Consider the following 20,139-nt stretch of genomic DNA (forward strand, 5'->3'; position numbering starts at 1 on the left):
CCAGTTTGCTTCATATGCAGAAAGCCTGGTCATGTGAAAGCTAATTGTTATCACAAAGATAATCCGACCTATAATACTGAGGATAGCTTTACTTATCATAAAGGGCATGCAGTTGGACAAAATATGAATCAGTCACATGTTGGAGGAGAGAAAAACTTGGGTGATTTGAATGCATTAGTTATTGCGATAAATTCCTTAAATCTGAAATAGAACGATCAAGGAGTTTGGTATGTTGAATCTGGAGCAGCTAGTCACATCACTGGAGATGCAGGTAAGCTTTCTAGACCAATTACATATTCTGGGAAGGGCAATGTCATTACAGAAGACGGTGCTAAACACCCCATCACATATGTTAAAAATGTTTTTATTCATTTATCTAAGGCTAAAGCTATTAAACTTTTTGACGTTCTTTGTGCCCCCAACATCAAGAAAAATCTTTTTTCTATTTCCAAACTTGTTGATAATACTAATTTCTGCGTTGTTTTCACTCCTTCCTCTGTGTATGTGAAGGATCTTCATATGAAGACAACGTACGCTGAAGAGGAGCAACGTAGGAACATGTACTGTCTTCCAAGAAAATTCATTGCAGAAGTGTCCATCTTTTTCTTCAACATCAGTTCCGAAAAAGTCTTTTGCTTATACAGTTAGTCTTGTCAATAATGTCAATCTTTAGCACAGTAGATTGGGTCATTGTAACATCAAATTTATTGAACACCTTGCCTCTAGCAAGTTGATTACAGAGACAAGTTTGAGTCATGATTTAAATAAGACATTGTGTTTCAGTTGTCAAGTTTGCAAGAGTCATGTAATTCTTTTTCATTCTATGAATAAAAGAGCTTCAAAACCTTTTAAAATTGTTCATTTTAATGTTTGGGGTCCGGCTCTAGAAAATTCATCTTCTGGAAGTAGATATTATATTATATTTGTCGATGATTATTCTCGTTATTCGTGGATATTTTTCATAAAACAAAAGTCTAAAGTTTTTGACATCTTTCGCAAATTTCATGGCTATGTTAAAAATCAGTTTTCCTCGACAATTCTTAAATTCCAAAGTGATGAAGGTGGTGAGTATGTTTCTAATGATTTCATTGAATTTCTGCAACTAAATGGAATTGTTCGAAGGGTGTCTTGTCCTCGCACCCCCCAAAAAAATGGGTTTTGCAAAGCGAAAACATCGCCATGTCGTAGAAAGTGCACTCACTATGATACATGCTAGTGGTGTACCGATGGGACTATGGACAAAAGTCTTTCATTCTGCAGTTTATGTAATAAACTGTCTTCCTATGGAAGTATTGGACAGAAAATCTCCTTATTTTATACTTTATGGCAAACATCCTGATTATTCACTTCTGAAGTCTTTTGGTTGCATTTGCTATGTTCATATTGATAAAACCCAAAGAAATAAATTTGAGGATAAATCCAGTATTTGCAGATTTGTTGGATATGCAGATGACTATAAAGGGTATCGATATTATAAGATGACCACTAGAACCATTCGTAACTCAAGGAATGTCGTATTTGATGAAAATTGTTTTCAACATGATGATAATACAAATAAACTTCAAGACAGGCAATCAAAGATTGAATATTATCAACCTTGGCTCAGTGCAGAGTTATTTTCACATAAAAAAAAGAGGATACAACTTTTGTTGGATTAGATGAGACAGGAACAAATGACAGAGATAAGACAGAAGAGCAAACCCACAACAAATTCAAAGAGGGACATGTGTATACCAGAGGTACGAGATCCGATTTTATGCCCAAAATATCAGGACAGGAAAGACACGTGGACACAGTTAAGAATCTCGTGACCCTGAGAAGGTCGGCACGAATACGTCATCTCATAGAAAAGTGGGTCAGTTATGAAAATTTTAGCGCAGATCATCGAGCATTTCTTGCAACCATAGAGTCCTAAGAAGAACCCAAGCATTTTTATCAGGCATATCAACATAAAAGATGGGTTGATGCAATGAATGAAGAAATGGAAGCTCTGCACAAATGTCAAACTTGGAAAATTGTCAAGAGACCTTTGAATAAGAATGTGGTTGGGTCCAAATGGGTTTATAAAATAAAATATAGACCTGACGATAGTGTGGAGAGATACAAAGCACGACTTGTGGCAAAATGATTCACTCAAGAGCATGGATTGGATTATGATGAAACATTCAGTCTCGTGATAAAAATGGATATCATTCGGATTATTATGTCTCTAGCTATTGATTATGGTTGGACACTCAACCAGATGGATGTTAAAAATGTCTTTCTTCATGGTAGCCTAAAGAAAAAAGTGTATATCGAACAACCAGAAGGGTATGCCCAAGATGACCTGAATGCTTATGTGTGTAGACTACAAAAGTCCATTTATGGATTGACGTAGGCATCACGTTCATGGTTTGAAAGTTTTTCTCAAGAAATTCAGAGGCATGGATTTGTTCGTTTATATCTTGATTATTCCTTGTTTATCTACAAAAAAAATGTTCCATAACACTTCTCATATATGTAGATGACATGATAATTACAGGAAATTCAAAAGAACATATTCAAGAGATCAAAGGGCTGCTTAGCAGCAGATTTCAAATGAAAAATCTTGGAAAGTTAAAGTACTTCCTTGGTATTGAAGTTGATAGGCAAAAAGAGGTGTTAACAATGACTCAACATAAATATACCATTGATTTACTTGATAAGAGTGGAATGAGGGACTGCAAACCAGTGGCCACGCCATCTCCCATTCACCAGAAGCTAAGTAATGGAGATAGAGATATATATGAGAATGCAACCAACTATCGGAGTATAGTTGGTATGCTTCAATACCTAACCTTTACCAGGCCAGATATAGTTTATGTTGTAAATCAAGTCTCATAATTCATGCATGAACCAAGGACTGTGCATATGGAGGCGGTCAAGAGGATCTTGCGGTACTGGAAGGGCACTATAGGAGACGGTTTGGTGTATGAGAAAAGAAGACATAATCAGGACATGTTAATGTTGATGGCATACTCAGATGCAGATTGGGATGGAGATCCCAATGAAAGGAAATCAGTGACTGGCTATTGTGTGTTTCTTGGAAAAAACTTAGTTTCGTGGAGTAGTAAAAAGCAAAGGGTTGTTGCTAGGTCAAGCACAAAAGCGGAATATCGTGCAATGGCTTCCGTTACATCCGAATTGACGTGGATTAGGCATCTTTTGGTTGAGATAGGAGAATTTTTACCAAAATTGATTTTATTATGTGACAATCAAAGTGCGATAAAGATCTCAGTGAATCCTATACATCATGGAAGAATGAAGCATATTAAGATAGATAAGCACTTCATCAGGCAAAAGATTGAAGATCAAGAACTAGAAGCGAAGTATATTGAAAGAAAAAATCAAATTGCAGATTTGCTCACCAAAGGTCTCACAATAAGAAGATTTTGGTTCCTTAAAGGCAAGATGAACATGATTCAAATACATGCTCATCTTGAGGGAGGTTGTTAAGACGTCATTTTATAGCTTCGGTTTTGGATCGGATATGGATCCAAAATCCAAACATACCATGTAATTAAGTTATATTATTGAGGGTCGTTTAGTCATTGGATTGCAGCCCTAATCTGATTGTAACATAAAAAGACATTACACGTGAAGGGTCTGGCTGCTGCACAGGGTCTGGTTGCTGCACAACACATTATGGACCTCTCTCTCTCTCGTTAAAAGAGGAACCAACAAGACGTTGCTGAAAAGATAAAGGAACCTCTGCAAGGCTGATCAACGAGCGACAGCAGGTTTGATCAGGTAATACTTGAAACTCTAATAATGGGGCACTGTGAGGATACTAATTCATGTTCTCGGCTACGATTGTACGGAACTTCAACCACTTTGCCTGAGAATGGTGTTGTTAACTCAGCTGTAGTTATTGATATACCAAGAAAGTGACATCAATGGATGTAGATTTCCTTGATATCCCAGCATTAGGTAAGGATTTCTAATATTCCGATTGATGGTAAGAATTTCTCATATTGGTTGAGGAACAAGCATAGAATTCAGTAATTAAAATACAAATTGTATATTAAGCTACGACCGAGAACTGCCTTGAATCTCAAAAACTTTGCCTGTTTTTTAGTATCTGCAAGTTTGTAAGAAAGTGAAAATTAAATTTGTGTGCATTAAATAGAGACATGCATGCAAAAGCAATAATAATTTAACTTAAAAAGTTATTCATGCATGTTGCATTGATTCATGCATCCCTAAATGTTTAGCATTGATTTCATGCATTCCTAAATATTTAATTTAACATGAAATTGTTGATTGATTACTTGAACTGCTTAAATTGTAAGTTGTTTCATATGAGTGTTGTTTGTAGTCCTCTTAAACTTGTGTTTGATTTAATTTATGTTAAATTTCTTACTGTTAGATTTCGAGAGGGTCTCGCACAAGAACTTCGGTTCTTACTCGGTTTTTAAAAATCCTTTTCAAGTACGAAAGCACTGTGATGGAGACACCGACTGACTGGAGAGCACAAGGGTTATGATTTGGTGGCCCGAGTTCTAACATACTTGAGATGTTTTGTTTTGGGAAACTTTGTGAACCTTTAATGGGAACTATTTGATATAAATAAATTCAATTTCAATTCATAATTTGATTTATGTTATTTTGGAGTTATTGTTGGGTTGTATTAATTAAATTGTAATGTACTGTGGATCCCTGGGATGTTTTCTGCAATGTTTAAAAAAAAAAAAACATTTTTCGATGAACAGTTTGGGGTCGTTACATGAATACCATTTGTGAATAATCCGAGGGATTTTTAACCATGTATAAAGAGTGGGTGGAAAAAAATCCCTAACCTATCCAAACCTTTCTTGAGGATTGGGAATATTCAGAGACGTATGTTATGCTATATGAGGCTAGTATGTGAAAAGGTTGGTGAAACGTCTCAAAGTTGGTTAGAGTGATACTATACCATGACTATGGATCTCTGCTCACCTCTGGCACCTACAAAACACAAAAGACTGTTGTCATAATATGGGGTTTCCTGTTTCACATATACGAAGGGGTTGAGGTTTGTCTCACCTCCTTTACCGGTTGATTCTAGTTTGTCCGATAGGCAGGACTTTTTTATGTTCTTTCTTCTTCGAGGGTACAATAAGCATATTGTATTGTTGCTCAAAATGAATACCATAAAAAAAGGTGCATAGTGGAATGAAAATCTACCAAACCTACCTACTAAGAAACATTTTATCAGATTTTTGGTGTTTTTTTTTAATTCTGACCTTACAAATGTGTTCAGTATAGTTTGTTTGATAAGAATCAAACCTTCGATCATGTTTTTCGAAAGCAAAAATATGATTTTTTATGTCACAAACTTTTGGTCCATTGTGGTTCTTTGATCTTTGAAGATCTGATGCAGAGCAGGAACAGACAGGACCTCTACCGAACGACCCAGGAGTGGCACGGGCTCCCAACACCAATGGGATAGACGATCGGACCCAGGTGATGGATCCGACCTCGAGCACGGCACCACAACTCAGGGACGTCCCTCTGCGTACCTATTCCAGGCGAGCGAAGGTCTGAAGCATGCAAGCCAGCGGCGACCCAACACACCAGTCAGTGGACGTCTATTTCTTCTCGGGTCCAGTACTGGACCCGAGATCGAGATCCATGGTGCAGCCTACAAATACCCGGCCTTAGGGTTACGTAGGGGGGAAGATTGATTATTCTTTTGGGGGGGGGGGGGGGTTCTGTCAACATTTGTTTCCTGCTGCAGCTATTACTTCCTTTTCTCAATTTTTTTCTTTATTGTATTTCCTTTTAATAAGTGAATCAACGTAGACTAATTCGCAGAGCGCCTTCATCTGATTTTTTGTTCCGTCATTATTTACCTCTGCCTGTTGGACATGCCTTGTGAGAGTGCACCTGATGACAACACCCAAGTGTGACAAGTTTACTGACCTCTGCTGCATCAAAGTGGTATCAGAGCACAACCCCTTCTCCTTGGTCGGCGACATGACGCAGGAAGCAAGGGACGATCTTGCGAGCAGAAAAGAACGAGAGGGATCAGAGACAGGCAACGAGGATCCCATGATGTGCATGATTGATATGATGACGAAGATCCAAGAGAATATGATGTGCATACGCAGGGATATGGCGGGGATGTCAAAGCGGTTGGATGGAATAGACGGCCGGATCGTGGCCCTTGAATCATTGGTGGAGGCGCACACAACGACCATGCTGAAAAAGAGTGTTGGATTGGGCGATGACGTCGCTGGTCTCATGGGTGCAATGGCGATCGAACCAGGCCAACCACACTCCCACCTACTTACTGTGCAACCGGATTGCCTTGAGGCGAGCCTGCACAGGGATGTTGGTCGCGTGACCCTCCAACAGACGGTACCGTTTCTGAATTCTGTCCCGATAGCCGCGATGCATCAGGCTTGTAGCGCTTACCCGTCAGAACAGGGGGTCGTCGAGGGGTCTCTCATCGTCGACTCGAGTGCGCAGTCTTGTCCTCAACCCGCGGTAAAGGTTTTGCAGGCCAGAAATGGCCTGCAGGACCCAAACCTGACATTGGGTCGAGCTGTAGGCACTGCTTCGATGGCGGGAGACGGGGTTGATTTTCCACCCCCCTGGAACCCGCTCATGGAGGCTCAAGCACAGTCTGTCAGCGAGCCGGGGGAGGTGGCCCCATATGGACTGGTCCGAACCCGACAGGGTCCGGCCCAGAGCAAGTTGTAGCAGGGCCCAAATCCGGGTCTCGGGGACCGCCCTTTGGGTCCCAGGGAGTGGGTCTGAGCCTTGAACATCATCACCGAGCCTACCCAATTGGGACCAGTTCGCGGTTTGTCCCGAATCTGGCCCAACCCAATATTTTTTACCCTAATGTGTGATCCAATACCGACCCAGTCTTGCATCGAACCCGGATGGAGCTCCCGCTCTATTTTGAACCGGGTCAAAACCAGACCCATCATGTTATGGATCAGGGATCAAGTTCCAGCCAGACCTTTGTTCCTCACAACTCGATTTATAATCCCACATATCCAATTCTGGGTCCGACGAATAGTCTAGGTTTAGACCCAATCCAGATCCAATCGGGTGAAACGTCCGATTACTTCCCACACCATACCCAGTACCCATACCAAAACCCGAATCTAACCCACACCACAACCCCATTCCCGGCCCAGAACCCTATCCCAAACCTGACCCAATACTTCTACCGCAGCCCAATTCATAACCCAAACCCATCCTACCCCACTCTTACCAACCCTGAACCGGTTATCCGATCAATCCTTCCCCCGTTGACGGGACCTCCTTCTCTATCGGTGCCTCAACGCCGGCAGCAACTGTCTCCAACCCAAGTACGGGCCAGACCGCGACAGCCTTCAACAGCACCTATACTGATTCCGCAGGGGCCAGCGCGACCTGAGTGCCGACCACATGGCAATGGAGTCCATCAGCACCAGCTACCAGCTACCAGCCGATCAAGACCGTGAAGATGATGATATCACCATGTTGGATGATGAGACTTTCTGGAACGAGTACCCTGCAGGAATGGTGGAACATCGTCAACAAAGGATGCCAGAGCACCCCACCACCTACGGGGTGAAGCTGAACCTTCCGGAGTTCGCAGGACGATTTGACACAGAGCAATTCTTCGACTGGGCATACGTCGTGCAGTTCTTCTTTGATTACCACTCAGTGGCCGAGCACCGTTGTGTCTCTCTAGCGTCCACTTGATTGAGGGGCCTAACATAGACATGGTGGGTTGAACTACAACGATCAAAGGAGAAGCAGGGGCAAGAGCGTGTGCAGACATGGGAGGAGATGTAGAGATTGATACAAGCTAAGTTCGTACCATCGGACCACACTGAGAGGGCTTACAAGGAGTACCTGACCCTGCGTCAAGGCACCCGTACCGTGGCGGAGTACACTACTGAGTTCCACCGCCTATCCCTCCGAGTGCAGATTCAGGAGACCGCCCGACAACAGGTCACGAGGTATATCTCTGGTCTCCGTCCTGTTATTTCTGACGACTTTAGTTGTGTCACAGTAGAGTCATTAGATCAGACCAGCATTTATGCCATGAATGTAGAGGAAAAACTGAAAAGGAGGCAGGAGTACAGGGTTTCCCAAAGTGATTAATCCAGTCGACCCAAGTCGAGTTTCCCAACCAAAGGAGTGAGCTCCCCAAGGAAGGAAGACTCAAGGTTTACCCCAAGAGCAGATCCCAATAAGCCTGACCAGTCCGGACCAGCCTACCATACTCGATCCAAGTTCAAGCCTATTGAGTCTACCATCCATTGCTTTAGATGTCAAGAGTTAGGACACGTGGCCTCAAAGTGTCCCACCGTGACCAAGAACGCCCACTTCACCGAACCTGTGGCCGAAACAGAGTCAGCCAACGAGAGTGAGAGTGAGTCGCCTGTTGAGGGGGAGGATGAAGGGGAAGTCGTAGATTTCGATGGTAACATCGAGAATTTACCATCCATTCGTCATGTCCTAACCGCACCCCAAGAGTCGGCCCCCGCAAAATGGTTGTGAAATAATATCTTTAGAACCAGGTGCAATTGTGAGAGCCATGTGTGTGATGTCATCATTGACACTAGAGCTTGTGAAAACATGGTTTCTGAAAACGTCGTGTCCACCCTCAATTTGAAAACGGAAAAACTGGCTCAACCATACAAGATGGCGTGGTTCAAAAAGGGAAACGAAGTTCCCATCACCCAACGATGTCTAGTCAGATTTTCAATGAGAGAGCATTACCACGATGAAGTGTGGTGTGACGTGACCCCAATGAGTGTCTGTCATATTCTTTTGGGACGTCCCTAGCAGTTTGATCGTAAGACTATTCACGATGGCCGTAGGAATACATACTCATTTGTTTTTCAAGGGCATAAAGTAATCCTACTTCCTATCAAGGAGACCGGTTTTCCCACTGTGAATAAGCCTGAACGAGTTCTCCGGCTCGCGGGCCTATACTATTGGACTTTCTTGAGTCAATGCAGGAAATACCGTTATTGCTATGCCCTAGTGGCCAAACCGATTATGAGTACGTCACTGCCCGTTCTAGCGGAAATCACACATCTTGTCGAGGAGTTTTGTGATGTCATACCAGACGACCTTCCCAATGGCCTACCTTCGATAAGGGTGGTGCAGTATGCCATCGATTTTGTTCCTGGGTCGAGTCTGCCAAACCAACCTGCATATCGCATGAACCCATCAGAGCATGTTGAGTTGTTGAAACAGGTCCAAGAGCTACTGCAAAAGGGGTTCATTCGTGAGAGTGTTAGCCCTTGCGCAGTACCAGCCCTGCTCACTCCTAAGAAAGATGGGTCCATGCGCATGTGTGTCGATAGTAGGGCAATCAACTGCATCACCGTCAAATACGGTTTCTTCATTCCTCGGTTGGATGACATGTTTGATATGCTGGCTGGTGCCTCCATTTTTTTGAAAATTGATTTAAAAAGCGGGTACCACCAAATCCATATCCAAGAAGGGGATGAGTGGAAAACGACCTTCAAGACACGTGATGGGTTGTACGAGTGGTTAGTCATGCCCTTTGGGTTGTCGAATGCTCCAAGTACTTTCATGAACATGATGACCCAAGTGTTGCGTCCTTGTATCGGACGATTTGTCGTTGTTTATTTCGACAGCATCTTGGTTTACAGTTCTTCTTTGTCTGATCATTTGCGTCAAGTCCTAGAGATTTTGAGGAAAGAGAAACTCTATGTGAATGCCAAAAAGTGTGAGTTCGTGACGCCAAGTGTGGTGTTCCTGGGTTTTATAGTGTCGTCTGATGGAGTGAAGGCTGATCCCGCCAAAGTCCGAGCGATTGTAGAATGGCCTACCCGGCGGACTATAGGGGAGATCCGTAGTTTCCATGGGTTGGCCACCTTCTACCGTCGTTTTATTAGGAATTTTAGCATCCTCATGGCCCCTATCACGGAATGTCTAAAGGGTGCTAGCTTCCATTAGACCTCGTCGGCGGGCAAGGCTTTCACGATCATCAAAGAGAAAACGACTAGTACCCCCGTTCTAGCACTTCCTGATTTTAGCTCGATTTTTGAAGTTGAATGCAACGCCTCTAAAGTGGGCATTAGCACCGTCCTGAGTCAGAACTGCAAGCCTATTGCCTTCTTTAGTGAAAAGCTGACTCAGGCAAAATGCCAGTACTCTACTTATGATGTCGAATTTTATGTCGTCATACAAGCCCTTCGTTACTGAAGGCACTATCTTATTTATAAAGAGTTTGTCTTGTACACGGATCATGAGGCCTTGAAATACTTAAACAGTCAAAAGAAGTTGAGTGTGAGGCACGCCAAGTGGGTTAGCTTCTTGCAAGAGTACACTTTTACGATTTGTCATCAATCGGGTACTCTCAACAAGGTAGCTGACGCACTCAGCAGGAAGAATAGTCTTTTAATGACTGTCCATACAAGTGATTGGGTTTGAGCAATGCAAGGAGTTGTACCTGACGAACCCTGATTTTCAGCAAGTCTGGGAAGGGTGCCTCTCCTCCACCAACACGGCAGACCCACGGTTCACTATACATCATGGTTACCTCTTTCGAGGTAATAAGTTATGCATGTCGGCATTCTCTCTTAGGCTACAGTTGATCTCTAAGTTACATGAAGGGGGACTAGGTAGACATTTTGGACATGATAAGACGTTCGCGCTGTTAGATGAACGCTACTTTTGGCCCAAAATGCATAAAGATGTTGTCAAGTTTGTCTGATGTTATCGAGTGTGTCAAGTTTCCAAGGATCGTCGTCAAAATAGTGGTTTCTATACACCGTTACCCATCCCTGAGCGCCCGTGGGAGCACGTCTCTATGAACTTTATCGTGGGCCTTTTCAGGACCTCGCGACAATTTGACTCGATATTAGTTGTGGTTGACCAGTTTTTCAAAATGGCTATTTTTGTCCCATGTAAGCGAACCACTGACGCCTCTCTAGTAACCTCGTACTACTTCAAGGATGTGCCATGTTTCCGTGGGTTGCCTCACTTGATCACATCATATCGTGACACGCGATTCATGAGTCATTTTTGGAAATCATTGTGGGCCTTATTGAAAACCAAGTTCCAGTTCAGTGGTGCATACCACCCGCAAACGGATGGCCAGACAGAGGTTGTGAACCGCACCTTAGGAAACCTACCAAGGAGCCTCGTGGGAGAGAATGTCAAAACGTGGGACCTAGTCTTGCCACAAGCCGAGTTTGCCTACAATAGTTCCATCAACCGATCCACCGGCAAATCCCCTTTTCAAGTGGTTTATGGGCGTTCACTGACACGTGTAGTAGATCTAGCACTCGTGACTAGCCTCCAAGACCCAGCCCCAGATGCTTTTGATGTTGTAGAGTATATGCATGATATTCACATGCAGGTGCGAGCCAAACTCGTTGAAAACTACGAAGCTTACAAAGCTTTTGTGGACCAAGGTCGTCGTGATGTTCAATTTCAAGTGGGTCAGTTAGTATGGGCCTACCTACGTCCTGAGCATTTCCCAGTTGATACTTATGGTAAGTTGAGCCCCAAGAAACATGGCCCTTTCAAGATCCTCCGACGATTTGGTCTGAATGCCTACCTCCTTGATTTGCCCGAAGCTTGGCGCATTTCGCCTATCTTCAATGTGTCTGATCTATATGCATAATGTGGTGACAATAAGTCGTCAGAGGCGACTTCTTCCCAACCAGGGGAGAATGATGCAGAGCAGGAACAGCCCAGACCTCTACCGAACGACCCAGAAGTGGCATGGGCTCCCGACACCAATGGGATAGACGATCGGACCCAGGTGATGGATCCGACCTCGAGCACGGCACCACAACTCAGGGACGTCCCTCTGCGTACCTATTCCAGGCGAGCGAAGGTCTGAAGCATGCAAGCCAGCGGTGACCCAGCACACCAGTCAGTGGACGTCCATTTCTTCTCGGATCCAGTATTGGACCCGAGATCCAGATCCATGGTGCAGCCTACAAATACCCGGCCTTAGGGTCACGTAGGGGGGAAGATTGATTATTCTTTTGGGGGTTTTTTCTGTCAACATTTGTTTCCTGTTGCAGCCATTACTTCCTTTTCTCAATTTTTTTCTTCATTGTATTTCCTTTTAATAAGTGAATCACCGTAGACTGATTGGCAAAGCGCCTTCATCTGATTTTTTGTTCCGTCATTATTTACCTCTGCCTGTTGGATGTGCCTTGTGAGAGTGCACCTGACAACAGCACCCAAGTGTGACAAGTTTACCAACCTCCGCTGCATCAAGATCTTAGAAAACCTACATGCAAATCAAGATTCACAATCTCCAAAACTGGTTTTCTACTAAATAATGTATACAGATCACACCTATTGAGTTTAATCAACAACAAAAAAACTCAATATTATCAAAAATCATGGTTTCTACTTGGTGGATATAGTTTTATATTTACACGTAGATAGATAGATAGGTGCTATTGTGGTACTATACTACCGCCACTTATGGTGGTAACATTTGATTTACATAGATCTAAACTCCAAAGGTGAACCTTTCATGTTTAGCATGTGCTTGAATTGTGGTACTGTACCACTATAACTTATGGTGGTACACACTTGATTTACATGATCTCCAAATGTGAAAAATGACCTATGGATTATGTTTAGCATGTCTTATTTACTATTTTCAAATATTGAAAGACACTTCAACATGATCATTTAGACCATTTTTAAACCACCATTACCTTCATGAATTGTGAGCAATTGATTTTCTGCCATCTTAAAAAACAAATCTTATGATATACTAAACAAGATAAAAGATTCCAACATGGTAAATGAGAAAAAGTGGTAGTTGTGCAACCCATAGGTGTGTAACTACCAGTGGGATCATGCTGGCTGTCCATCGTGAGGCGTGATGGATGGCTAGCGCCCAAAAAAAGCAAAAAAAAATGCTAAAAATGCGATTTTGCGCATTTTTGAGCCTTTAGTGGCACTTCAAAGCATCGTCAATGCCCCAGGAAGGATGCGCCGGTCATTTTCTGAAATGATATTTAGAGGCAGGCAGAAACCGCCGTCAAATGCCGTTTTCGGGGTAAAAATGATGTTTGTAGCATTGCATGGTGTTGGTCCATCCGCACAAATGGGCACTGACACGAACCAACGCACAACCCCCCCTCCCACCCACACAACACACATACACGTGTGTGTATTAGGAGTATGCATAAACTACATCAATACAAACTGCATGTAGACCGATGATTTGTTTTGGATCCCACAGAAAGGATCTTTAGCAGCAGTCAGAAATCACCACTAAAGGTCTTTAGTGGCAGTTTGAGAATGCCACTAAGGGTTGTTTCTTTGTGCCATTTTAATGCATACCGTTGGATTTCATGCGAATCCAACAGTATGGTTGATCTGTGTAACTGATTGCATGGAGCAAGTCTGTACGCACTGAGAGAGAGAGAGAGAGAGAGAGAGACTGCCTACTAGTGTTGGTCAGCAACCCAATGGCACTTAAAAGACCTTTTAGAGGCGGTCATGATCGCCGCTAAAGAGCCTTTCTGCTATGCCTGCCCATTGAGTTAGCAATTAGCACCATGGTTGCATTTTATATCCCAGGCTGATTGTGTATATAAATAATTTTCTTGCAAATAGGTTATATGGAAAAGCCCCAAATGCGTACGAGTCTAATTGGCAATGCGCAGCGTACTCAGAGAAGAAGCTGCTTCTTCCAATTAGTCATGGCTGGAGTAGCTGATTCACCCCTCCTTTTCTATCCCTCATCTTGCAAGTAGAGTGCAGAAACATAAGCTACAACTTGCAAGGGCATATTCACCACTGATAGACGGTTAATGCCATTACCTATTCAAACAGCTTGAGACTAATTCCATAAAATCAACCATGTTGAACTTGAGGACATATCAGTAACTTGTGTTTAAAGAATGAGAGTCCTTTGCTGAATTTGCTGGACGGCACAGCTGGGCTCTACAGGATGCAAACCCATGTTTTATTTCAAGAGCAGTCTCTGAGAGGGTTTTTAAACAAGCAATCAAAAATAAGAATATCAATTTAGCAGAACTTACCCCCAGAGGCAGTAGAGGGCCATTGCCCTCGCTGAAAAGGTACTGGAAGAAGGCATCGAGGGTGAGGACTTTCTTGTTGAACAAATGCAGATGATAACCCATGAACTGCTCAATGATGCTCTGTGCCTTTTGAGCAGTCGATCCCTCCTCCTTCTGGATCTCAACAAGAAACCTCTGCAGTTGCTCGACGACCATGAGACCATCTTCAGAGTACCTTTCGAACAGCCGTTTGACAGCGTCCGGCGGTCCCTCTGACGCCGAGCTAAATTTCCTCTTCCAGCAGAAACACACCTTGAATGTAGTCATCGATCCAAACAAGGGCAACCCTGGGGATCAGACTTGTCATGCTGCCTGAAGTCTTATATCCTTCCATGGGAGGAGCAAGTTTACGAATGCACGACAAACAATTCCTCCAGCCTCATCCCTCAGATGGTCAGATTCTTGACGTATTCTCACAGAAGGCACCCGATTCTTGTTCTCACATGTGCATTCTGATGGCTACATGGGTGCCGTATTTCACCGAAAAGAGAAAAAGAAAAACGCAAAAGAATACATGCCATTTGCTAGCGTGGGACAACAGGCAAAATGAGATCTGTCATGTTTCATATTTCACCAGGCCAAAGGGATGTGGTCCTGGTTTCCTGAAGAATCTCCTCCAAATGGAATAAGAATTTTTAAAGATAATTAATAAATAAAGAATTCTGTGTAAATTGTGTTTCTATCTTTTAATTGTATGCTCAATTATTCTTTTCCGACCAATAAGATAGAATTGGCATTTTTAAATTTATTTAGACTTTTAACTCTCATTTATATTTAATTTATAATTAAATATAGAAATTTTATGATGATATTGTTGACTGAAATATAATCTACTATTTATTTGACTAACTAGTTCGGTTAGTTATCATATCTTTGATTTATACTCATAATGGCATTTTTATTAAATAATATTTAACCAATCATTTTATTTTAATATAATAGTTATTTAAAACATTGGGTATTTAAAATATTATCAAAACAAATATTTAATAGAACTTTTTAGAGTTCTAAAATACCATTTACAAGATTTAATATGTAGATGGATTTGCAATTTGGAATTGGTGTCCAAGTGGGTTCGGATCCAATGGGTCCACCCAAAAATATCATTTTAAATTGATTTTTATATTGATTTAACTTTGGGTATTTTACCTTATGAGACGGCTATATTTTATTTTATTTTATTTTATTGAAATGGTCTATATATATACATTTATTTAAAAAAAAAATTGTTATCTCTTTTAGTGTAGTGCATTGAGTGGGAACCGACCCACTTCGATCGATACCCAATCGAGGCCCAGCGGTGTGGGTGCACAAGACTTTTGGGTAGAACGAGTTGGGTGGGGCCCACCCAACCCCTCTATGCTTTCTTTTTATTTTAAAATCCAGCCAAAATGAGAGGGTGTTGTGTGTTCTCCCCCGAAGACGGTTGTTAGCCATAGTGTGTGTCTGGGGGGCCCAATGAGTGCCACGTATAAAAGCTCATGGAACTTGTATCCCGTGTGTGCCGGCATCACTTAGCATCAGAATCTGGTGTGATTGCAAAGACTTAAGTACCCTTTCCTGCTATTCTCGCCATGAAATAATGGTTCGAGAAAAGGACAAAAATGTCCTTCATCCATAAAGTCGAGTATGATGTTAACTCTTCAAAGTCCAAACGTTTCATTTTCACCCCAAGCAGTAAACTTTTGCACTATCTGCTGTAGCAGGCGCTCTCTTTGACAATGCACCATTTGCCTTCGTCTGCTGCCATTGGAGTAGCAGCCTTTACAGTCGTCTTGAGTCGAGGTTCCCGCCTTGGTTTATTGCTTGTGTTACAACACATTGTCGTCTTCTCGTTCTTGCCTTATGTTACAAAACATTCCCGGGTTCACGATCATCTGGTTCGATCATTGGTGGGCATCATAGGGACATTTGTCGGCCATCTCTTTTTACAGTTTTCTCTTCTTTTTCGTTGTCCTTAGGCATTATGGAAGAAAGTAATGACGCACAAACATTCCAACCAGTGCCATTAAGGCATCGTGAGTATCTTTTCATGCCATCATGCTAACATTGAAGAACGTATGTCATCGTGAGTGTCATTAAAGCGTTGTTTTGTTATTGCAGGTAGATCTTATCATTTCGATGGTTGGAAACTTAACGATATTTGTAAGATGCCGGAACTTGTTGACAAGAATGCTTGTTTATAGATGCGAGGAAGGGCCTCTACCCCATCCGATATCCTCCATTCACTCAGTATATTCAATGTATCGCAAATCGCGGTTTTAGTAACATACTGCCGATTTGTGAGATATTGTTTTGTTTGTTAATATCTATTTGTAAGCTACTATGCTGAATTTCTATATCGATTTGTAATATATTTTGTGATATATTTATTGATTTGTAAGATATTATGTGTTTTGTAGTGTCGATTTGTAAGGTATTATGCTGAATTGTCGTATCGATTTGCAATATATTATGTGATATGTATATCAATTTGTAATATATTATGTGTTTTCTAGTATCGATTTGTAAGATATTTGTAGAAAGACTTTTTAAATATGTGCGTGCAGAAATACATTGTTACGCACTTGCGGTGGCGATTTTTGTATTCAAAACGCTGCTCATTTAACGATTTCTATTGAACTCGCTTCACAACATCGTAGATATAATTAAATCACTATCGTCAACACACATATACGATATATCGTTTCTTTTATTGGCATGGTAAGTAACAACTCGATGCATAGTATAAGTAAATAACAAATCACAGTTGCTTTTATACTATGATTCATTAAATTGTTTCTTTGACTTGCTTAACCTTATTGGTATCCATTGTTATATGCATCTTGAATAAATCATAGTAAACGTATGCGCTTGCTAACGCAAATTGATATCTTGCTTATAACAGTGGTGAGCTTATCATATGGTTGTAATGAAGATGATCTATCTAAATCATTTGAAAGATATGGAGAAGTGAACATTTGTATTAATGACGCACCTGAAGAAGTGAACATGTGCACTAATGATGCACATGATAACAAGGGTGCAGGCACTGGATTCACTCTTGACTTAAATGTTCCAACAGAAGAAATGCAATTCGATAATGAGATAGACGATCGTGACAATACACTTGATAAACGTGCAAGCATTAAGAATGAACATGATAATACACTTGACTCTGTTCTCGTAGAAGAAATGTAGTTTAATAATGAGAATACTGCATATAAATGTTACAATGATTATGCCTTAAAATTTGGCTTCAGTGTTAGAAGGTATTCTTGGTCAAAAAATGCACAGGGTGTCATGGTGAGAAAGACATGTTTATTCTAAGGAAGGTTGGAAGAAGTCAAGTGGAAATCCAACAAGGAGCATGCCGAAATCAAGATGTGGATGTCTAGCGAGAATGGTGTTAAGAAGACTTTCGAATGGGAAATATGTAGTTTGTACTTTAATCAGTGATCATAACTATGATTTATCTCTTCATTTATGACTTCTATGTTAATGTCACATAGTAAAGTAACTGAAGTGTATGCAATTGCTGAAATAGCTGATAACGTAATCACTGTACCAAGAAAGATATATAATTTATTCATGCACATAGATGGTGGTTGCGAGAATGTGTGATTCACACCTATGGATCTAAGAAATCACTTGAGAAGGAAGAGGACAGATAATATAAAGAATGGAGAAATATGTTCTTTGGTTGATTACTTACAGAAGAAATCAAACATTGACCCTGGTTTCTTTAGTGCAATGCAACTGGATGTAGATGGACATATTGTGGATACGTTTTGGGCAGATTCAAAGTCAAGAGTAGATTGTGAATGCTTCAATGATGTGCTTGTTTTTTATATGACAGTGAAGATTAAAACTAAACAGTGGTCATTTGCGCAGTTTGTCAGAGTGAACCATCACTCACAGAGTTGTATATTAGGCGGCACTTTTTTGTATGACCAGACCAAGGAAAGCTTTGAGTGGTTGTTCAGAGTATTTACACAGGCAATGAATGGGAAGCAACCTGAAGTTGTACTTACAGATGGTGATCATGCAATTACGGCTACAGTGTCTCATGTGTAGCTAGATGCACATCATCGCCTATGTTTGTATCATATCTTTCAAAATGCAGCAAAGAATATATGACACATATTTAATAAGAAGACAAGGTTTGACAAAAAGTTTATAAGATGTGTACTTGAGAGCGTAGATGAGGTCACCTTTATGTCTAATTGGGAGGAAATGATTCAGATATACGACCTTGAAGATTATTTTTTGTTACAAAATTTATATACAGAAAAAGAGAAGTGGGCATTGACATATGGAAGACAATACTTTTGTGCAGGTATGATAAGCACACAAAGAGCTGAATTTATGCATGTCACGCTGAAGAAAATTTTGTATTCATGTTTAACAATATTTCTCTTCATGGAACAATATGAATTATTTGTAGACGGCTTTAGACAGAATGAGCTTGAATAAGATGTGAAATGCTTCAATACACGCCCTGTAACTTTGGGCATAAAAATATTGATGTGACCTGCACATCTGTATACACTAGTTGTACTTGAATGGATTAAGAAAGAGGTTATACAGGTCATGAATTGCAACATAGAAGGATGCGTGCAAATTGATAATATGCACAAACACCATATTTTATGGGAGGGTGAAGAGCATTAGAAAGGGCAAGAAGCACATGTCACATACAATGTTGACAACTAAACAGTTGAATGTATGTGCAAAATATATGAATTCAAAGGTATTTTATGTCGTCATGTATTAAAGACACTTAATCAAGAAAAAATACAAGAAATACCTGAGTCATATTTAATGCGAATATAGAGAAGACAAGCAAAGATTGAACTGGATACAGATAATGCCAGTCAATCTGGTGTTGATGAGAAGTGTCACATAGCCTCCTATTACCAACAACTGTGTAGGTCATTTATGCATGTTGTAGAATTGGCATTTAAAAGTAAAGAAGTTTATGTATGCATGAGAAAAGCGTCAAGGGAGTTACTTGAAAACGTGTAGTTAATTCACCATCAATCTGTTGCAGCTCATGAATACCAGTCCAAGAAAATGAGAGCGAACAACAAAAGTAAAAATCATGCTTTCCTTGGCACTCATAAGAAGTTACACCGAAGCATAAACATCATCTTCAACAAGTCAGGAGTGAACGTTGTATATTATGATAGAAAAAATCATCAAGCGAAAGGTATCAAAAGAAAACCTGTCTCTGATCATAGTCGTCGGAGGACAAAGGGTGCACTAGAATTGGTTGGCAAGAAAAGGTCTAAGAAACAACCAACCTCTAATCAAAAGCAACCAAGCCCTTCGCATGAATAGGTATATAAGACATTATATTGCTTTCCATGTAAATTGCATTATGTGAAGCTTATCAATATCTAACTTTTGTAATTTTCAACATGCAACAATACCCTACAGACGTAATTTCAAACATTGTAACCTTTAATCCTCCTGACCAATTTTCCCAGAATGATAGCTTCAGTTTTACAAGTCTGTTGGTATGTAATCAATGTTGGGAGGATGTTTGCATTTCTTGTGAAACTTAATGTAATGTCTTATACTGTTCTGTTTCATGACAGACTCAGATCAATTCGAAAGAGAGCTATGAAACACAAAAATCGCGTGTGAATTCTGTTTAAGTCTTACCATAAAGTTAGTTGTCATGCCTCTTTGCATGACCCAATTTCTACATTGTCGAATTTGTTAAGAGTTTAACAAAACAACAGGTGAATATGCGTATACACTAGATGGTCTTATTAAGAAAGAGTTTTTGGATGAAGCCATTTACATGAATCGTGGGCCACAAAAATAGAATTGTTAATATTATTATGGATCATCGTTCATGAAAATGGCTTCATCCAAAAAGCTATGGAACAAAGGAATCGCGTGTGAACTCTGTTTAATAATGTATCTTTCACATGTATAAATCCTTGTAATATGCATCATTCACTTATATAAATCGTAGTTAGTGAAAATCATGAAAATCGGGTATTGTATGTGAACTGCAGTGCCTACATAATTAGTGAAAATCATTGTCTCATCTAGCCTTCACATATACAAATCGTTATATATAAACTGTATG

General features: G+C 40.9%; 1 protein-coding gene across 2 annotated transcripts in view; it reads right to left on the reverse strand.

Moving 5' to 3' along the window:
• The window catches only part of LOC149846906 (phosphoinositide phospholipase C 2-like), an 86,415-nt gene extending 71,825 nt beyond the window's left edge, over positions 1 to 14,590 (reverse strand). Inside the window, exons 1-2 of one of the 2 annotated variants that reach the window (XM_089996652.1) lie at positions 14,016 to 14,429; positions 13,795 to 13,917 (exon numbers count right to left, since the gene is read on the reverse strand). Coding sequence is in view for 1 of the 2 variants with exons in the window: in XM_089996651.1 (XP_089852777.1) it covers positions 14,016 to 14,321 (306 nt within the window). In the remaining variant the exon portion in view is untranslated. Of the gene's footprint in view, positions 1 to 13,794; positions 13,918 to 14,015 lie in introns of both variants that reach the window. The other variant, XM_089996651.1, reaches the window with a different exon arrangement.
• Between the last annotated feature and the right edge of the window lie 5,549 nt (positions 14,591 to 20,139).

This window comes from Nuphar pumila, chromosome 2 (genome assembly GCF_984573655.1).
Source record: "Nuphar pumila chromosome 2, dmNupPumi1.hap1.1, whole genome shotgun sequence".
Lineage (NCBI taxonomy): Eukaryota > Viridiplantae > Streptophyta > Magnoliopsida > Nymphaeales > Nymphaeaceae > Nuphar > Nuphar pumila.